At 40.3% G+C, this 17654-nt stretch overlaps 1 protein-coding gene across 2 annotated transcripts in view; it reads right to left on the reverse strand.

Moving 5' to 3' along the window:
• carmil1 (capping protein regulator and myosin 1 linker 1) overlaps window positions 1-17654 on the reverse strand; it is a 198087-nt gene that overhangs the window by 59268 nt on the left and 121165 nt on the right. For both annotated transcript variants that reach the window (XM_062980635.1, XM_008108781.2), the window contains exons 18-22: window positions 8498-8579; window positions 6212-6311; window positions 6062-6116; window positions 839-1011; window positions 220-288 (exon numbers count right to left, since the gene is read on the reverse strand). In XM_062980635.1, coding sequence (XP_062836705.1) covers window positions 220-288; window positions 839-1011; window positions 6062-6116; window positions 6212-6311; window positions 8498-8579 — 479 coding nt within the window. The remainder of the gene's footprint in view (window positions 1-219; window positions 289-838; window positions 1012-6061; window positions 6117-6211; window positions 6312-8497; window positions 8580-17654) is intronic.

The following is a 17654-nucleotide window of genomic DNA, read 5'->3' on the forward strand; positions in this document are numbered from 1 at the left end:
GGGTGTTTTTGGTCATAAGGATGGTTATAATGACTAAATGTCTTAATTGAAGCTATCAGGTTTCTTCCTGAGGAAATTAAACATCCATATATCGGCAGATGAGGGGGAAATGGAAAGAGAATATACAATAGTTTGACTTCTATTTTTATCATGAACTGTCTTGAATCCAAATATAGACACTTTTGTAATACCTACAATGTACAAGTGAATTGAACTTACTTTTCTAGAGCTACTGCTATGTCCTGGAAGCCTTGGCCGGTGATATTATTTTTGTCCCATATAACAGTTCTGTTGGGAAAGCAGAAATTACAGATTCACTGATGAACATTTTAAAACAGATCAGCGAATTCTTACTTTAGAAATATTTCATGTTTTAAGTTCTGAGCAATTTAGTTTGAAAAGATATATCCCATCTTATGTGGTCAATGGTATGCATTCATTGAACTATTTAATTAATTAAACAATGTCCCCCCTTTCTCCCATCATGAGTTTCAAGGCAAAAAACAATTTGAGTAAAAACAAAATACACCAAAAACAATTGATAGGACAAAGATTTAAAACAATTAAATAATCACACTAAATCATTAATTTAAAACAATATAAAAATTACAAATTAACAAAGCATGATCTGTGGTGTGTTCTCATCCTGATCTATGTTGTCCTACTAGTACAATGTTGATTCTGCTCCAGATTTCTTCAAAATAAATCCATCATCTGATTCCAATTCCTTCCTGCCATTAGTCCTCTGAAAAATACTTTCCCCAACTCCTTCTCTCCCCCCCCCCCCCAAGGAAACTCTACTAAAGTTAAGAAGATATGCAAATAAAGTTTATATTACCTGAGTTTGGTGTTTATCTGAAGAGCTTTTGCTAACATCTTTGCTCCCATGTCTCCCATGCCATTCCCACTAATAACTACTTTTGTAAGAGACGTATTGCTGCCAAGAGCATTGATAATGATAGTAACTTCAGTCTTCAACTTGGAATCTGCTAAAGATAGTGACTGCAAAGGCTGTGGAGTAATGAAACAATGACTAGTATTTCTACAGTGTTCTTATGCTATTGCACATTTTCAGTAAATCCACAGGAGAAATGTCTTGTCAGGCATTCCTACTCACAAAGATTAGAGTCAGTCAGTTCTATAACAGAATACTAGTTATCATCTTGCAGCAATTTAAATCCATGAAAAACCCATCAGATTTGACACCGACTCTCCACTGGTACACCTTGTTAATATTCCTTGGAAAGTGGTGAATTTTATTCCTTTTCACATCCATGTACAGAGGCTAATATGAACAGTGGAAGAGCCTACAGCAGTTCCATCACTGCATATCTTGAGTCCCAGCACATTGAAAGTTGCAGGGGAGAGCTGCTGGGATTGGGACAACAAGCAACCTTCCTATTCTCTCTTCATGCAACTGAATGTCCCAAGACATTTATGGAAGCTTCACTCATGGCTTTTTTCATTTAGCATTTTAAGGAGAAAAACAAGTAGACAATGTAAATGTGGTGGAAGTGGTTTGAATGCACAACTCATCGCTCTGAAAACAAATGCCAAAGACTGAAGTCTGCATTCCAACTAAGCTTTCGTTTTGACAGCATCCAGAAAAACAGTTCAATCTGGAGCTCAATTATATGCCCCCCCCCCCCAACCATATACAGGCTTGAAAATGGTAATTCTTTCCACAGGCAAATTTATGCAGGTTGTTAAAATCCAGAGGGATAGCGCTAACTTGGAGCTGGCCATTATGCAAATTATGCACTCACTATGACTGTACAATTGAAAAACCTGTCCTTGACAAAGGAATGCAATCATTTCGGTTTAAATGGCAGCTATCAAATTTCTATAGTAATTCTACTAATCTCCAAGTGCATCCTTACTTATTCACCACATAATTTAGAGAGTATTAGCTGCAGATTAGTAAGTTATTTGGGAATGGTAACAAAAGTTTAATTGAGGTGCTTCACGCTTCTATAATAGATTCCAGTACAAAGCTGTAACACCACAGCTCATCTTTCTAAATTAATAAGCAATTCAGCAGAACGTGTTCACGGTATCTACAGCATTGCACAACATTTTTTAAAAAAAATGAAATAAAAAGTTTATCAGCACCATATGCAGGAAGAATTCATAATCATTACCAAAGATGAGCTTGTAATTGGCTTTGGTCTCATTAGTAATAGATATGTTTCTTTGATTCTAGAGGTCAGCCAGAGCAATAGACTACAAAAATTATTTGGTGTCACTGAGGCCATCAATAGAAAGAATAGCATCTGATATGCAATACCTTCCTTCCCTACCTCCCTCCTCCTTTATCTTCTTCTGTTTCCCATGACCATTTCACAAGTCAGCCCAAAGGAACTTGTATGAATTACTCATCCCTGATAAAGGGCATCCATCCTTAGAAAGGAGGTCTCTAGGAACAATAATCCTGGAGTTTAAGGAAGGGGATTGGTATGGGTCTATGTCTTATTGACCCCCCAATAAACTGCATAGTGAGTATAATTGGATCTCTATATTTCTCTTCCCAAATGAACACATTTCTGAGTTAGAAATGCAACTTTTAAAAAGTGCCAATCATAGATACAACTAATGTACATTAATTATAAAATGGTTAATGAGATGGTTATTTGAAAAAACAATTATGCAATACCATGGTACATCAACACAATTTAACAACAAGGTGAAGCAATTGCCCTATTTTTTTCATTTGTTTGGGTCTTTCCCTTTCATTGCTCAAGGTCATTTCAGTATTTCATCTATTAATGAAAAGGCCTCCTTTGGTTCAAAGCAGATGAACTATAAATTTTGGAACTGTCACTTTCCCTACAAAATGAGGTCTTATCATCATAACTGTTAGTCCATAAAAAGAGACTTCCTCTATTTTTGGAACTGGACTTGAAAAGTAAACTTACCGCATTTTGCCACATAATAGTCACACACACCCGCTTTTGGCAAAAAAGGGGGTGCAACTATTATATTGTGGTGACTATTATGTGGTGAAAAAGCCCTCCTTGAGTAATATATCTCTTTGAGGGTTCAGCCATGTAGGCAGGTTAACCCTCTCCCGGCCACAGGGCTGCGCTCTCAGAGTAGATACAGGAAGGCCTTACAATGAAAATTTGAAGGGGAAGTCTTGCTCTGAACACGAGAAGAAAAACCACAGAAATGTTAGGATTTCTGTTATTAGTTTATGGTAATTTTCTTTTAGGAACAGATCTGAATGGATAATTCTTCATTATGTTCCAAGGAAAGTACTTCTAATAGTTATCGGTTTCAAACTAAGTGTATCTTCTATATAGAGACGTAACCATAACAAACCCATTAGCCAGGGTTTTAAAAGAATGAACTAGAGCAATAGGCTACAAAAATTATTCGCCCATATGAAGAACTGGGAGACATCTGCCTCTGTTTTCCTTTTGAACTGCACATTCTGATTCACAAAAACTTGAGATGGATTTTGTTCAGCCATTTAGGGGACTTAGGCCAGCACTTGATTGTTAGAGACTGCAATATTTTAAACTGAAATGTAAATAGACATTTCCCCTCCCTCTATCTATGTAAACCATTACAAAAAAAGACTTCAACTAAGAGTTACCAGAACAGAGGCTAAGTGAAATGTCAGAATTCGTTAAAATAGAATAACTGGAAAGTATAGCTGGCAGGAACTTCAAAAGATTTCAGGAAGTAAATACAAAGGGATCCTAATACTTCCATGTGCATTAACGTTTAGTACTAAATTCTGTTGTTAATTTCAGCTAAAGCACACTTATTGAATCAACAGGACTTACACAGCTGTTGATTTAAGAAACTCAATCCATTCAATGCGTTTACTACTCTAGCTGGTCCTAACAATTGAATCTATACATGTTTAAATATTAGCATTTTTGTATTTCTCTACTAACTGGATTCAGCCCTTAATAGTTAAATAACCCAACTGGTTACCATAGTAGCATGATTATCTATAATCTCTAGTGTGAATATTTGACAATTAATAACAAATTGAAAGCCTATAGTCCCACAACCTCCTTTTTACTTAAGTTCAGCTGCACAGGAGAAAGGAACAGAGATCATAAGCAGGAGCAAAGCCCATTGAAATGCTCCTTTCTATAATTGTTGCTTAGCTCCTGCTCTTAAAATAAACTTGTACCAGATTACCTGTGTGTATTTAACAAGGAACAACATGCAGCAATGTTAAACTATCAAAATAACCTGTACCAAGAAACAAAACAAACACGTTTCCCACCCACTTTTGCTAAATAATCAAGACAAAACCTCCTGGTTCTCCCTAAGCACTACCACAATATTGTTTGTTTTTGCTTCTATTTTCCTAAACAGCAGAGAAACATTTATTTTTTTGCTGTTTTAGCAACTGGGAGGGGGTATAGGTTTGGTCATCTCAGTTAATTCAACCTGAACCTCACGCAGGTAGACAGATGCCTTTACCTGCACAGCCTTCAGTTGTGAGTGTGGAGTGGCGAAAGAAAGGAAAGAAAATTAATTTGCTTTTCTTCCAGCAAGTGACTGTCACAGTCACATAACAATGGCAGCCATCTGTTTGGCAGATGTGTGAATGCAATAGATTGCTGTCTATAAACCAGATACTCATTATTTTTTTAAGAAAAGCCCCCACATGTTTAGATCATAAATAGCATGTTTATTTACTCATCTTCAAATCTGGCATTTGTTTTGAGAACCAGAATATGGTTCTCTGCATGACAATATCCCAATGGACAAATGATGAATGCAGAATATCTCCTATATGAAATGTTTTAAGTATCACTGTTTTTGTGACTAAAGTGGGTCAGTCTGGAGTAACAATATTCGTAAGTGGCTCCAGACTCAGCCACACTCTCTATGTCTGTTCTGAAAAATGTAGGCTGCACAGGGCCTAGATGCTCCAGTGAGCTGAAACCAGTTTGACTCCGTTGGACTGTCACCTTTCCATTGCTGTCCCTGACACTGCTGCCAGACAACCATTGAGCTTTGAGGGAGTTCCTGGCTCTCTCAAAGCTCAAGAGAGTGATGACTGGACCACTATGATGGCACAGGGAAAAGGGGATGGCAATGCCAGCCCATGTGGACAGTGGACTGGTTTGGACTGGAACCAATCATGGAAACTCAGGGCATTCCCCAACTTTCCTGAATGTGGAGTTAAACTAGTCATCTGAACACCCAAGCTCAACCTTTGGTCGATTTTGGGCTAAAGGGCTGATGTAGACAAGCACAAAAGATAACAGAATTCACAAATGAGACCTATACAACTGAGTTCTACATGGTTTCCTATTTCCATCACATTTTGTGTTTGTTTTTACAACTGACAGCATTCTGTGGTGATTGAGTAGGTACATTAAAAATGTAACCACTGTGGTTATTAAATTTGTTAAGTAGTTACATTAAAACAACATTTCACATCCAGATCCACTGTTGTTTCTCTTGGCAGCAACGTGCAGCGGGCCAACATGCCCAACAACAACACAAGTACAGCCATGCTCCCAAAAAAGTGGCAGACATATTGTAAAAAATGATGTTTTGGTGCTTAACTTGTAAAATCATAGCATAATTTGACATTTAATAGACTTTTCCTTAATCCCTCCTTATTATACAACATTTTTGCTTATCCAACGTTCTGCTGGCCCATTTATGTTGGATAAGCGAGACTCTACTGTATACTGTAAATGTCTAGTACCAGCTCTCGGTTTATGTGGATAAAAACAAAACGGTTTCTTTCACAAACAAATAAGATAATCTTAATTCAAATATACACTAAACGTCACTAGTTGTACTACAAGTTAAATACTTCAGTTTAAAAGTATTGAATATTTGTTATTTTCAATAAGGCATTTTAAATCAATAAATGTTAACATAAAAATCAAATAGGCCTTCCTTGCTAAGAGCTGGCACTTTCAAATAATATATTTTTAAAAATACCTTGTTCACTTGTTATATGAACAAATGGGTAAATGCTGAACAATATATTTATATATTAGTCAAAATTTCATATTAAATGAAAAGTGGATGCTTGAGATAATATTAAAGTAGTAAAGGCAACAATACTCACTGAATCTTCATCTTGGATCATTTGTACTAAATTATCAAGCACAGGACCCAGATTTCTGAAGGAGAAAAGCAGCAGCAGAAAAAAATGAAACCACTTATTCATTTTTTTTATTCCTATCCCCTTTAAAATATGAATAAATAAAAATCTTACTTGGATTTCATGTTGTTAAAATTTTTGCCTAATGCCAAATGTCTTATGGATCGATTTTTACTAAGCCAGACTATCAGTGTTGAAAGGTCAGATTCTAGGCCTGCAAGGAATCAGATTAAGTACAGAAATGTGAACACATTTGACCTTATGACATACACATAAATCCATTTTGTCAGAGGACTTTGAATCAGCCATGCTAGAGTTAAACTATTGAATTTATATATGTTTTGCAGAACGTAATGCCCTTTTTTGATCACAACTACCAATAGCATCAGCCAGTATGAGAAGACTTGGGGCTGATGGGAGTTACAGTTCAATAACAGTTTAGATACAGATTGAATATCTTTTATCTAAAATGCCTGGGACCATAAATATTCCATATTTTGAGTTTTGGAAAGCATATATATACATAATGAATATCGGATCCAAGTCTAAACTAGAAAATCATTTTTGTTTTATATACACCTTATATACATAGGCTGAAAGTAATTTTATACACAATATGTAATACTTTTGTGCATGAACCATCAGAAATCAAAGGAGTCACTATCTCAGTCACCAATGTGGATAATTTTGGGTTTGGGGATATTTTGGAATTATGGTTAAGGCATGTTCAGTGTGTATCAAAGTGGAGAAGACTACATTAACATACTAATGTGGAGTTTTTCTGTATTCAGCTTTAAAGAGAACTGATTTGGTCTAAGTTCTACTTTGCTAAAAAGGAGACAAGGAGCTGGAGCTGAGACCTGAAGTTGTCATGAACTTGGATAGCAGACTGAGCAGGCACACAGATGTATTTATCATATTTCTATTTGAAATGCAGTGATTATCTCTGAGTGTACATACCAGTTAGGGCATATAGGTATATACAGATCTCTGTCCTATTTTATATCTTTTTTTTCTTCCCTTTTCTTTGTGTGTGTGATGATTTCCCTCTTTTCTGGCAATGTGTGATGACTGCCTTATTCTAATACAATTGCAACCATTAAATAGTGACTGTATACTAACAATATCCTATCTTTCTCCCTTAGGGATGAGCTGTACATTTCCTAGGGCAAAGCAAATCAGGGAAGTAACAATTCAGAAAAGAAAAGAAGTATACATATCACTTAATTGGATTTGTTTGGAGTTTCTAAACTTTTTTGCGCTAACAGGAATTTAGTAGGATCTCACAGTAGGGAAGGCATCATTCCCATAAATGTTTTTCCCTCAACTCAACCTCTTCAAAATGATTTTTCTCCAAGAACAACCATCACTGGATTTTTGTTAATGCATATGAGCAGTTAATAATCAGAATAAGCTGCGGAGATTGAGCAGACGTGTATTTTTAAGCACTGGAACCTTCCTACATTCCTTTGACCACAGTATAGTATCAATATTTAACAGACTTGAATGCCAATGCATTTTTTGTATTTACAAGGTATAATTATCCAACCATTTATCCATGGTTTAATAACTGTGGTCAATGAAGCTAGAATATGGCAAACATCCATACTGCTGGAACTAGTGATTGGTTTGGTGTCTGAAGGAAACTCACTCCAGCATTTGACTTTTTAAGGTTTCATGGAAGAACAGGGCTAGGATGTTTTAACACATCCTCTTTTAACACAGCCTAATTGTAATACTAATATAGTTTAAACTGTGTAATGAATTACATAACGTTTACTACAGCTTGAACTCAACTATAGCTCAATGTTTTATTAGCTACCAATTACCACACTGAAAAAGTAGGATTGTGTGTATACTTGCAGAATAATTGGTTGCATTTATGACTACAGCTACATAACTGCTGAGAAAGCACAACTAGTTGTGCAATTATATTTATATTGCCATAGTATTCCAACAGGATTCTGATGCTAGAGCTAACTTTTATTGCATGCTGAATAATTGATTTATTTACCCTTTAACAATAGCAAACTAATTAAAAAAAACAGAACTCTATTTACTCAGAATTTGATTCATTTCAATGAGATTTTCATCCAAATGATAATTCTCAGCATTACAGTCCAAAAACTAAGAATAATATTCACTATCCTTGTATGCCAAGGGATCTTGTAGCACCTGAGACAAAAAAAATTCATAGACTAAATCTACTTCCTAATGATATTCATGACTAACACAGTCATGTCTTTGAACTGGCTATTCTCATTTGTCTTATTTTGTAAACAAGTCCCATTAGAATAAAAATTATTTTAAAGCAAAGTTGCAACGCATTGCACTATGACTCCCATTCCTTAATGAGTTCTCTGAACAGAGAATAATATTATCATCAATATGCTTTCTTACCATTATCTGAAATGTCAAGGCTGGCAATATTATGGATTTCTGCTATGCAGCCTTCTAAAACTTGTGCACCTCCTGATCTTAGCTATTGAAAAAAGGGAAGTATTGAAAAACAGGAAACACTTAGACACTTTTTCTAATACAGAGTCCTGAGAATGTTGAAATTAGTAGTGAACATTTTGCAAATAATGCAAATAATGCAAATGACAGCATGCATAATTCTGAAACAATACATTTTTCTGAACATAATCATTTTATAGGCCACATAATCATTTTATAGGCCACAGTATAGAATATTATTGCTATAATATAGATTACCATAGGAAGTATTAAAATATTGTTTAAAAATTTATTTTTAAGTTAACAGCAGCAAGTTAAAAACAGTATTCATGCAGATTTTATTGTTCCTCTATCTAGATCAGAACTTCTTAAACCTTTTCCACTCACGACTAATGTCTTTCTGAGAAATATTTACCTGGCCCAGATATATTAAATAGTATAAAATCAAACATTTACTGATAATAAAACAGCCTTTGCAAAACTTACTAGACAGATTGATTTTCCTTTTTGTGGAATACAGCTGAAGCATTTTCTGCAGAATCCATTGTAAACACTGCATGCTGTTTCTAACCGATTCATGCAAATCTTTCACTGTTGCCAAATTTTTCATGACCCCCAACATTGAGCTAAGGGGACCCCATTTGGGGCTGGGAGCCACAGTTTAAGAAAAATGGTCATGTTTACAGGGTCTTGTAAAAGTTGTAAAAAATATAGATATCTTGACCAGATCCTGCTTCCCTAGAATGTTAAATAAAATATTATCTACAGCTTTACCCTAATAAACACAAACATCTGTAATAAGAATGGAAATTAATATAAAAGAAACAATAAAGTTATAGCTTCTTCAGAGAGGATATCTTCCACATATTGCTGCTGAAATTGTCATGAGTGCAATCATCACTCTGAGAGACTATCTTCTCCATAAAAGGCACGAGTTAAGCAATAGTCAAAAACATATTCCATGTGTGATACATTCCCATTCAGCATCTCCCAGCGACCATAAGGCAATTAGAGAAAGCTATTGTTAGCAAATGCTGAACATCTTGCTACAGCCATTAGCAAGCCTCTTGTTACAGCTTTCCACCAGGCAACTAATTTACAGAAACTGCTAGTAAACAAGTCCACAATCTTGGATCATACATTTATGAGTGGGAGTGTTGCATTACTGCATGTATCTTAAGAAGACAGTCACTTTTAAGATCTAAGTGACTCTGGAGGACCTAGAAAATTCCTAGAGAGGACATATTTTGATGGGTGCAGGAAAGTGAAACTACAGGTATCTCTCCTGAAAGTAAGGGGATTGTACTGTATATTAAACAAAACACACATCTGATTATTCAGCCCGGATGTAATGGCATCTGTAGTACCTGGGGAAAACAACTACAAATCAGTGTTCGTGTTTCAGGAATCAAAAGTCTACAATCCTTATCAGGAATCTTGATCAGCCAGTGCCTTTACATTTTACCTAAGTACACCACATATTTATTTATCTTTGGACCTGAAATGCCATGTCTTTCAAGTAGTTTGGATATAAACAAGATTTCTGGAACCACAGACTTAAGGTGGTGATCAAGGATGGAAGGCATGCCCACACAGCAATCACAAATGTTCTTCAGGTTGTTTTAATTACTCATATTTAAAATTATTAACTGCTAAAATATTGGCTTGCTTAATTTCCTACTGGATCTGCTGGCAAGTAAAACAATCAGAAAAAGAATAAACAAAGCTTCATAAAACTTTAAACAACCAAGTATAATTCTGGTATATCAGTGGGGGAAAAAAAGGTTTGCAGCAACAGCCTTTCAGTTTCCATTATGACTAATTAACCAAACAGACTGAATTGTGTGCATATCAGTGGGTACTTGGGCAAAGAAGAAAAATAAAGACACTTGCATTTTATTGTATGAATGGTAACAATTTAAATAAACTAAACTTTGAATTCAGCTACTTTGGAAAATAATATACAGTAGAATAGGTCTTTTTTTATATAAGCCATAGTACAATGGCTTATATAAGCCATTACCTTACATATCAAAGTCTCACTGCACACAGAGAAGTTGGTGTATTGAGAACTTTATGCTGAAGCCCTTTCGCCTAATATATTAGATTTCCCAAACCAGGGGATGTCTAACCTCAAGAGCATTCATCCAGAAACATTTAGAATGAACTTAGTCCATAAGAATGTGAACTGCTTCTTAATGAATATGTAAAATATAATTAACATTTGCATGCATCAGCTCTCAATAGCAAGTATGGTTTCAATAACAAATTTTGCACAAATGCTGCAAAGATTTATCAGCCCATTCTGGTGTATGTTTTTAACAAATACTCAAGGAAAATAATGACCTCACAGAACTTGTGATTTACAGTTAAAATGTGCAGCGATTATTTTGGTTAATTCCATGTCAATTACAATATATACTCATAGCAATATCCTGGGTAGTATTAATAATGTAAAGCTTTTCATTTTCTAAACATAGCTTTAACAGCCAAGAAAATATAATTCTAATTTAGCCTCTAAAATGTAACAATAGAAGTATGATTTTGTTCTTATATGTGTAAAAAGTAGCAACCATATGCATCAAAATATCATAATGATATCCTTTTCTACTTGTAAGTCAGATATGAAATTAGTATTCACTGTATTAACTTTATAGGACAGATAGTAAATTTTGCATTACTCTTATGACCTAGATTTTCAAAAAAGTGGTCCACTTCAAATCAATAGAGTGCAAGTCTTCTGTGATTCACTTGCCTTCTTATGATCATGTTGGTTTTATATAATTGTTATGTGTAGCAACAATACAAAGTTGAAAAAGTTGTTGAGTTTTCATAGGATTTGTAAAGATGGCCATTACGAGTATGGCAGCAAATATCACAGAGACATCAAGGTTTAAGTAATCTTTCATCAATATTCATTAATAACCATGTTAGTTTAACGCTATTCTTCCTTGCATTAACCCTGGTCATAAGTGATCCATTTGAAATTAAGAACAAGCCATGGATTGTGTTGACTAGACCTACAAATGGAGTAGGAAGTGCTTCTGAATTGAGAAAGTCAATCACCATGGACAGGATTTGTTAAATCCTTTGGAAACTGCTCAGAAACTTCAGTGTGTTGAAAATTGTTGATTGGAACAGAACATGTAACTATGTTGTGGAAATAGCTTTCCAGGTAGAATTTAAATGCTTATGACATAAACTTCTGTACAGTTGGGATCCAGCTTATTGGAAATATCCTATCTTTTTAATACATGCCTATTGAATGTTTAGACCTTGACAAGATCCTTCCCTTAGTCTCACTGTTACAGACACTTTTGGAGTAGACATCAGAGAGAGACTTTTTGCTGGCTGCCACCAAGAAATAGCAATCTCAAGGTGTGTGTGTGTGTGTGTGTGTGTGTATGTATGTATGTGTTAGGAGCGACTTGAGAAACTGCAGGTCACTTCTGGTGTGAGAGAATTGGCCGTCTGCAAGGACGTTGCCCAGGGGACGCCCAGACGTGTCACGACCCAGGCTGCAGAGCACCAATAACCATACACAGAGGCCAGAATCTATCTAATATCTTTATTGTAGGATTATATAAAGTTAATAAAAACTAGTGTAGAAAATAGTCCAGAATTAGACCTTTCAGGAAAGGTCAGAATTAGTCCAAAAAAGCAATGTCCAATAGGAAATATTAAGGTCCAAAGTTGTAATCCAATAACCGAAACACTCACTTTGCCAAGCAAAGTGAGGGGAGATGACAAGGTCCTTTAGTCCATGAAGCTTGAGCGAGGCTAGGAAATAACTTGATACTTGAAACAAGGCTTGAACGTGGAACAAGGTAACTAAGAACAAGAACAAGGTCCGTGGAATAACTTGATAAATCCGTGGAACAAGGCAAGGATTAATCCTGGGAAACAAGGCAAAGTCCGTAGATAAACAAAGGCTGGGAAGCAAGGCGAAGGCTGGATAGCAAGGCAAGGCTTGAGCAGGAGCGAGGCTTGAACCGGAGCGCGCTGTCCAGACACAACTCGCTCCGTAGGCTGACGAATTGACTCCGCGAAGTTACTACGCGGGTAAAACACCTAAATAGAGTCTAGCTTCCCGCCGAAACAGTTCTCTGGGAATCAGAACCGAAAGCTAACTCTGAGACCAGATGTGAGACTCCCCAAAGATTCTCACGAGAAGCAGTCTTAATTGGCCACATTCTTAGCTGCAATCCTCGCACTCCTGCGCGAAGCTGAATCCAAACTTCTCTGTTGTTTACAAAACTCCCGGCGCAAGAATACGGGAGAAGTAGGCTCTGGGCTTGTTTGACATACTTCTGGGAGACAACTTTCTCGCAGGTGCAAGGTTCCCAGATCTGCCTGGGAAAGATCTGGCTGAGAGGAATCCAGTTCAGACTGGGAAGGTAAAAAACCCAAGTTTTCATCTTCATCAGGAATTACAATGTCCTGAGCAGGACTACAAGGCCCATGGGTCATCACACTATCCCCCTCCTCAAGGCCCCTCCCAAACTGGGGCCCTCTCCCCGAGGCGCGAGGTCGCGGTTTGGTGGGATAGGTCTGATGAAAGCGACGGGTTAGATCAGGGGCATGGACTGTGGAGGCGTCTTCCCAAGAGCGTTCCTCAGGGCCAAAACCCACCCAGTCAATGAGATATTGTAGGCGGCGGCGGTGAAAGCGAGAATCCAAAATGTCCTCAACCTCGAACTCCTCCTCCCCATTCATCAAAACAGGAGGGGGGGCCGGTTGGTCTGTATCAGGTCGCACACCATCCGCCGGAAGGAGCAGGGAACGGTGAAACACTGGGTGAATGCGCATTGAACGCGGAAGTTGGAGTTTGAAAGTCACGGGGTTTAATTGCGCCACCACTGGATAGGGACCAATGAAACGGGCATCTAACTTCCGGCAAGGGCGGTGGGAGGGCAGAAAGCGAGTGGACAGGAAAACCCGATCTCCTACCTTGATTTCAGGGCCCGGCTGGCGATGTTTGTCAGCGTGGCGTTTATAGTCCTCCTTGGCTTGGTCCAGTTGCTGGAGCAAAAGTTGTTGCACCGCTGTGAGTTCCTGCAACCAATCCTCTGCTGCGGGAACCTCTGAAGTTTCAATGACAGGGGGAAAGAAACGTGGATGGAAGCCGTAGTTTGCAAAGAACGGCGTTTCTTTTGTAGAAGCTTGAACTCCATTGTTGTAGGCAAACTCAGACAGTGGTAACAGAGAAGCCCAATTGTCCTGTTGATAGTTTACATAACAGCGAAGATACTGCTCCAAAGTGGCATTGGTGCGCTCCGTTTGCCCATCTGTTTGGGGATGATGAGCTGAAGATAAGCGAGAGTCTATGCCCAATAGTTTTTGTAGTGCCTTCCAAAAACGAGAGGTGAATTGAGATCCACGGTCTGTGACTAAACTCTTGGGCAATCCATGTAGTCTGAAGACATGTTGAAGAAATAGATCCGCAGTTTCCTTGGCCGTGGGGAGGCCTTCGCAGGGAATGAAATGGGCTAACTTGGTGAATAGGTCCACCACCACTAAGATCGTGGTGAATCCACAGGAAGGTGGTAGGTCAGTGATGAAATCCGCGGAAATTATTTCCCATGGGCGAGATGGGGTAGGAAGGGGGTGTAAAAGCCCTGAGGGCTTCTCCCTTCGTATCTTGGAGCGCTGGCATACTGGGCAGGTGTTGACATATTTTTCCACATCCTTGCGGATCTTGGGCCACCAAAAATCCCTTAGGATCAAATGCATAGTTTTAAATAGTCCGAAGTGTCCTGCTGGTTTGCAGTCATGACACAGACGAAGCGCTTTTTCTCTGCCCGGTCCGGGTGGGATATAGACATGATTTCTATAGCAGAGCAGCCCATCTTTAAGCGAAAAGGGGAAATGCAGACCTTGGCGAAGTTGGTCCTGCGCCCAGGCATCTGCTTGCTGACTAGCCCTGATTTCTTGAGCACAGATGGGTCCTGGAGTAGGGGAAGTTGAACCAATGGGAATGGATTTGGTGTTCCCCACCGTGAGCGTGGCAAAGTTCTCAGGTTGTAGCAGTTGGGATTCAAAGGTCTCCTTGCGTCCTGCAGCGTATTCCGGTTTACGTGACAGGGCGTCTGCTTGCTTGGTTTGGGCTGGGGTCACATAATGGATCTGGAAGTTGAAACGTTCAAAGAATAAAGCCCAACGTTGCTGCCTCTGATTTAGTTTGCGGGCAGTTCTTAGATGTTCTAGATTACGATGATCAGTGTGGACTTCAATGGGAAACTTGGCCCCTTCTAGCCAATGTCTCCAAGTTTCAAAGGCTGCCTTTATGGCCAGTAGTTCTTTTTCCCAAATGGTGTAATTCCTCTCTGGTGTGGTTAGTTGACGAGAATAAAAGGCACAGGGGTGGAGGTGATCTCCCACCGGTTGTAAGAGTACAGCCCCAATTGCCACATCAGAGGCGTCCGCTTGCACCACAAAAGGGGTTCCAGGATTTGGGTGCTGTAGAATTGGCTGGGAGGTGAATAGTTTCTTTAGTTGCTGGAACCCTTTCTCTGCTTGATCAGTCCAGCGGAAAGGCTGCTTTCCACGGATGCAGCTAGTGATGGGGTCGGACCAGCGGGCAAAATCTGGAATGAACTTGCGGTAGTAGTTCGCGAACCCCAAGAAACGCTGCACCTCTTTCTTGTTAGTTGGCGCCCGCCATTCCAATACTGCTGAAACTTTGGCTGGGTCCATGGAAAGCCCTAGAGGCGAGATGCGGTAACCAAGGAAATCTACCTCTTGTAGATCAAAAGCGCATTTTTCCAGCTTGGCATAAAGTCCATGATCCCGCAATCGTTGTAACACCATTTTGACGTGGTTCTCATGTTCTGATTGTGATCTGGAAAACACCAAAAAATCGTCCAGGTAGATTATCAAGAACCTGTCTAGATAGTCCTGAAAAATGTCATTGACAAAATGCTGGAACGTTGCGGGGGCTCCGCATAAACCGAAATTCATAACTCGGGACTCAAATAATCCGAATTTGGTCTGGAAGGCGGTCTTCCACTCGTCCCCTTCCCTGATGCGAACTAAGTTGTAAGCCCCCCGAAGATCCAGCTTGGTGTAAACCTTGGCTCCTCGAAGCCGATCCAGTAGATCCGAGATTAAAGGCAGGGGATAGCTGTTCCGCTTGGTGATATTGTTCAATGCTCTGTAGTCCACCACCAAGCGTAGTTCCCCTGACTTCTTCTTCACAAACATCACTGGGGAGGCGGCTGGGGATTGAGAGGGTCTGATGAACCCCTTGCGAAGGTTTGTCTCTAGGAATTCCCTGAGAGCTTCTTGCTCTGGCTCAGTCAGGGAGTAGAGATGCCCTCGCGGGATCGGGGCCCCCTCCACCAAGTCAATGGCACAGTCATAAGGTCTATGTGGGGGTAATTTTTCGGCTTCTTTCTCATTGAATACATCCCAATACTCGGAGTACTTCTTTGGCAAGGTGATGATGGGCTCGGTGTCTGTGGCATGGCATACCTTGGCTACGAGGCAATGGTTTTGGCAGTACGGTGAAGCAAACTGCAGTTCTCTGTTGGACCAGGAGATGTTAGGGTCGTGGAGAGTCAGCCATGGAATTCCCAAAATCACAGGGAAATGGGGAACCTCGGTAACAAAGAAGGAAATCTCTTCCATATGTTCCCTTATCCACATCCTGGTGGGTTCCGTCCACTGACTTACGGGGCCCGTCTTGAGGGGACGGCCGTCTATGGCTTGCACCACACGGGCATTCTTGAAATCATGATATTGTAATCCCAGAGAGTCGGCATACTCTCTATCGATGAAATTGTTGGTAGCTCCAGAGTCTATCATGGCGTGGATCATGACGGGTCCCCTTTTTGCTGACCATAATGTGACCACGAGAAGGAACAGGACCCCGGTTGGCGGCTCTTGGATGGATTTTTTGACCGGGTTGGCGAGCCCCTCTACACCCGGTCGTTGGCTTCCCCCGCCGGCTGTGTGCCAGTCGGCTCAGACGCCTTCGTCTCCGTGGAGGACGCCGCCGCAAGACGGGCGGCAGGCTTCCCTTTGGCTGGGCACTCTCTGGCGAAGTGGCCCCCGTTCCCGCAGTACCAGCAGAGGTTTAAGCGTTGACGACGGGCCTTCTCGGCGGCATCTAGTCTGGGACGCACATTGCCCAACTGCATCGGCACCTCCTCGCCTCCTCTGGGGTATGGGGTTGGCGGTGGGGGTCTCCACACCGGACGTGGCTGAACGCTGGCGGGAGCGGGGGGTTTTGCCCCGGCTCTACTGCCCTGGCCTCGAACCCACTGTTTCCTGTTGGCAATCATGACTTCAGCCCGTAAACATTGATCAATGAGTGCCTCGAGGGTCTGGGGAGGATCCACCTTGGAGATTTCTTCCAGCATTTCAATGTTGAGACCCTCCCGGAATTGTCCCCTGAGGGCTACATCGTTCCAGCCGGTGTTGTGGGCCAGCACTCGGAACTCGGCTATATACTGAGACATAGGTCTGTCTCCTTGGAAAAGGCGACGGAGTTTGTGACCGGCTGCCTCCAAATTGTCCTCGATTCCCCAAGTCTCCTTGAGGTGGTCCAAGAAGTGTTGCGCTGATCTTAGGTGTGGAGAGGCTTGGTCGAACAGTGCCGTCGCCCAGCTGGCCGCTGGCCCGTCTAGAAGACTGTAAACCCATGCCACTTTGATGTCTTCTTGGGGAAACTCGGCAGCACGGGCCTCCAGATAAGCTTGACATTGGCGACGGAAGACATGAACCTTAGAAGCTTCTCCAGTAAACTTGGTTGGCAACGCCATGGCCGGAAGACGAACTCCGCGTTCCTTCAAACCCCTTATTTCTCCATCCTGTGCATTGAGCTTATCACGGATTCGGTCCACCTCTTCCTTGTCGATGGTGTAGGTAATCGGCTGGCCGCTCGGCCCAGGTACGACTCCGGTAGACATTCTGGCCGAGGTTAATTGGTGCTTAGGGTGGCGGAGTCAAACTGTCACGACCCAGGCTGCAGAGCACCAATAACCATACACAGAGGCCAGAATCTATCTAATATCTTTATTGTAGGATTATATAAAGTTAATAAAAACTAGTGTAGAAAATAGTCCAGAATTAGACCTTTCAGGAAAGGTCAGAATTA

This window comes from Anolis carolinensis, chromosome 4 (assembly GCF_035594765.1).
Source record: "Anolis carolinensis isolate JA03-04 chromosome 4, rAnoCar3.1.pri, whole genome shotgun sequence".
NCBI classification, from domain to species: Eukaryota; Metazoa; Chordata; class Lepidosauria; order Squamata; family Dactyloidae; genus Anolis; species Anolis carolinensis.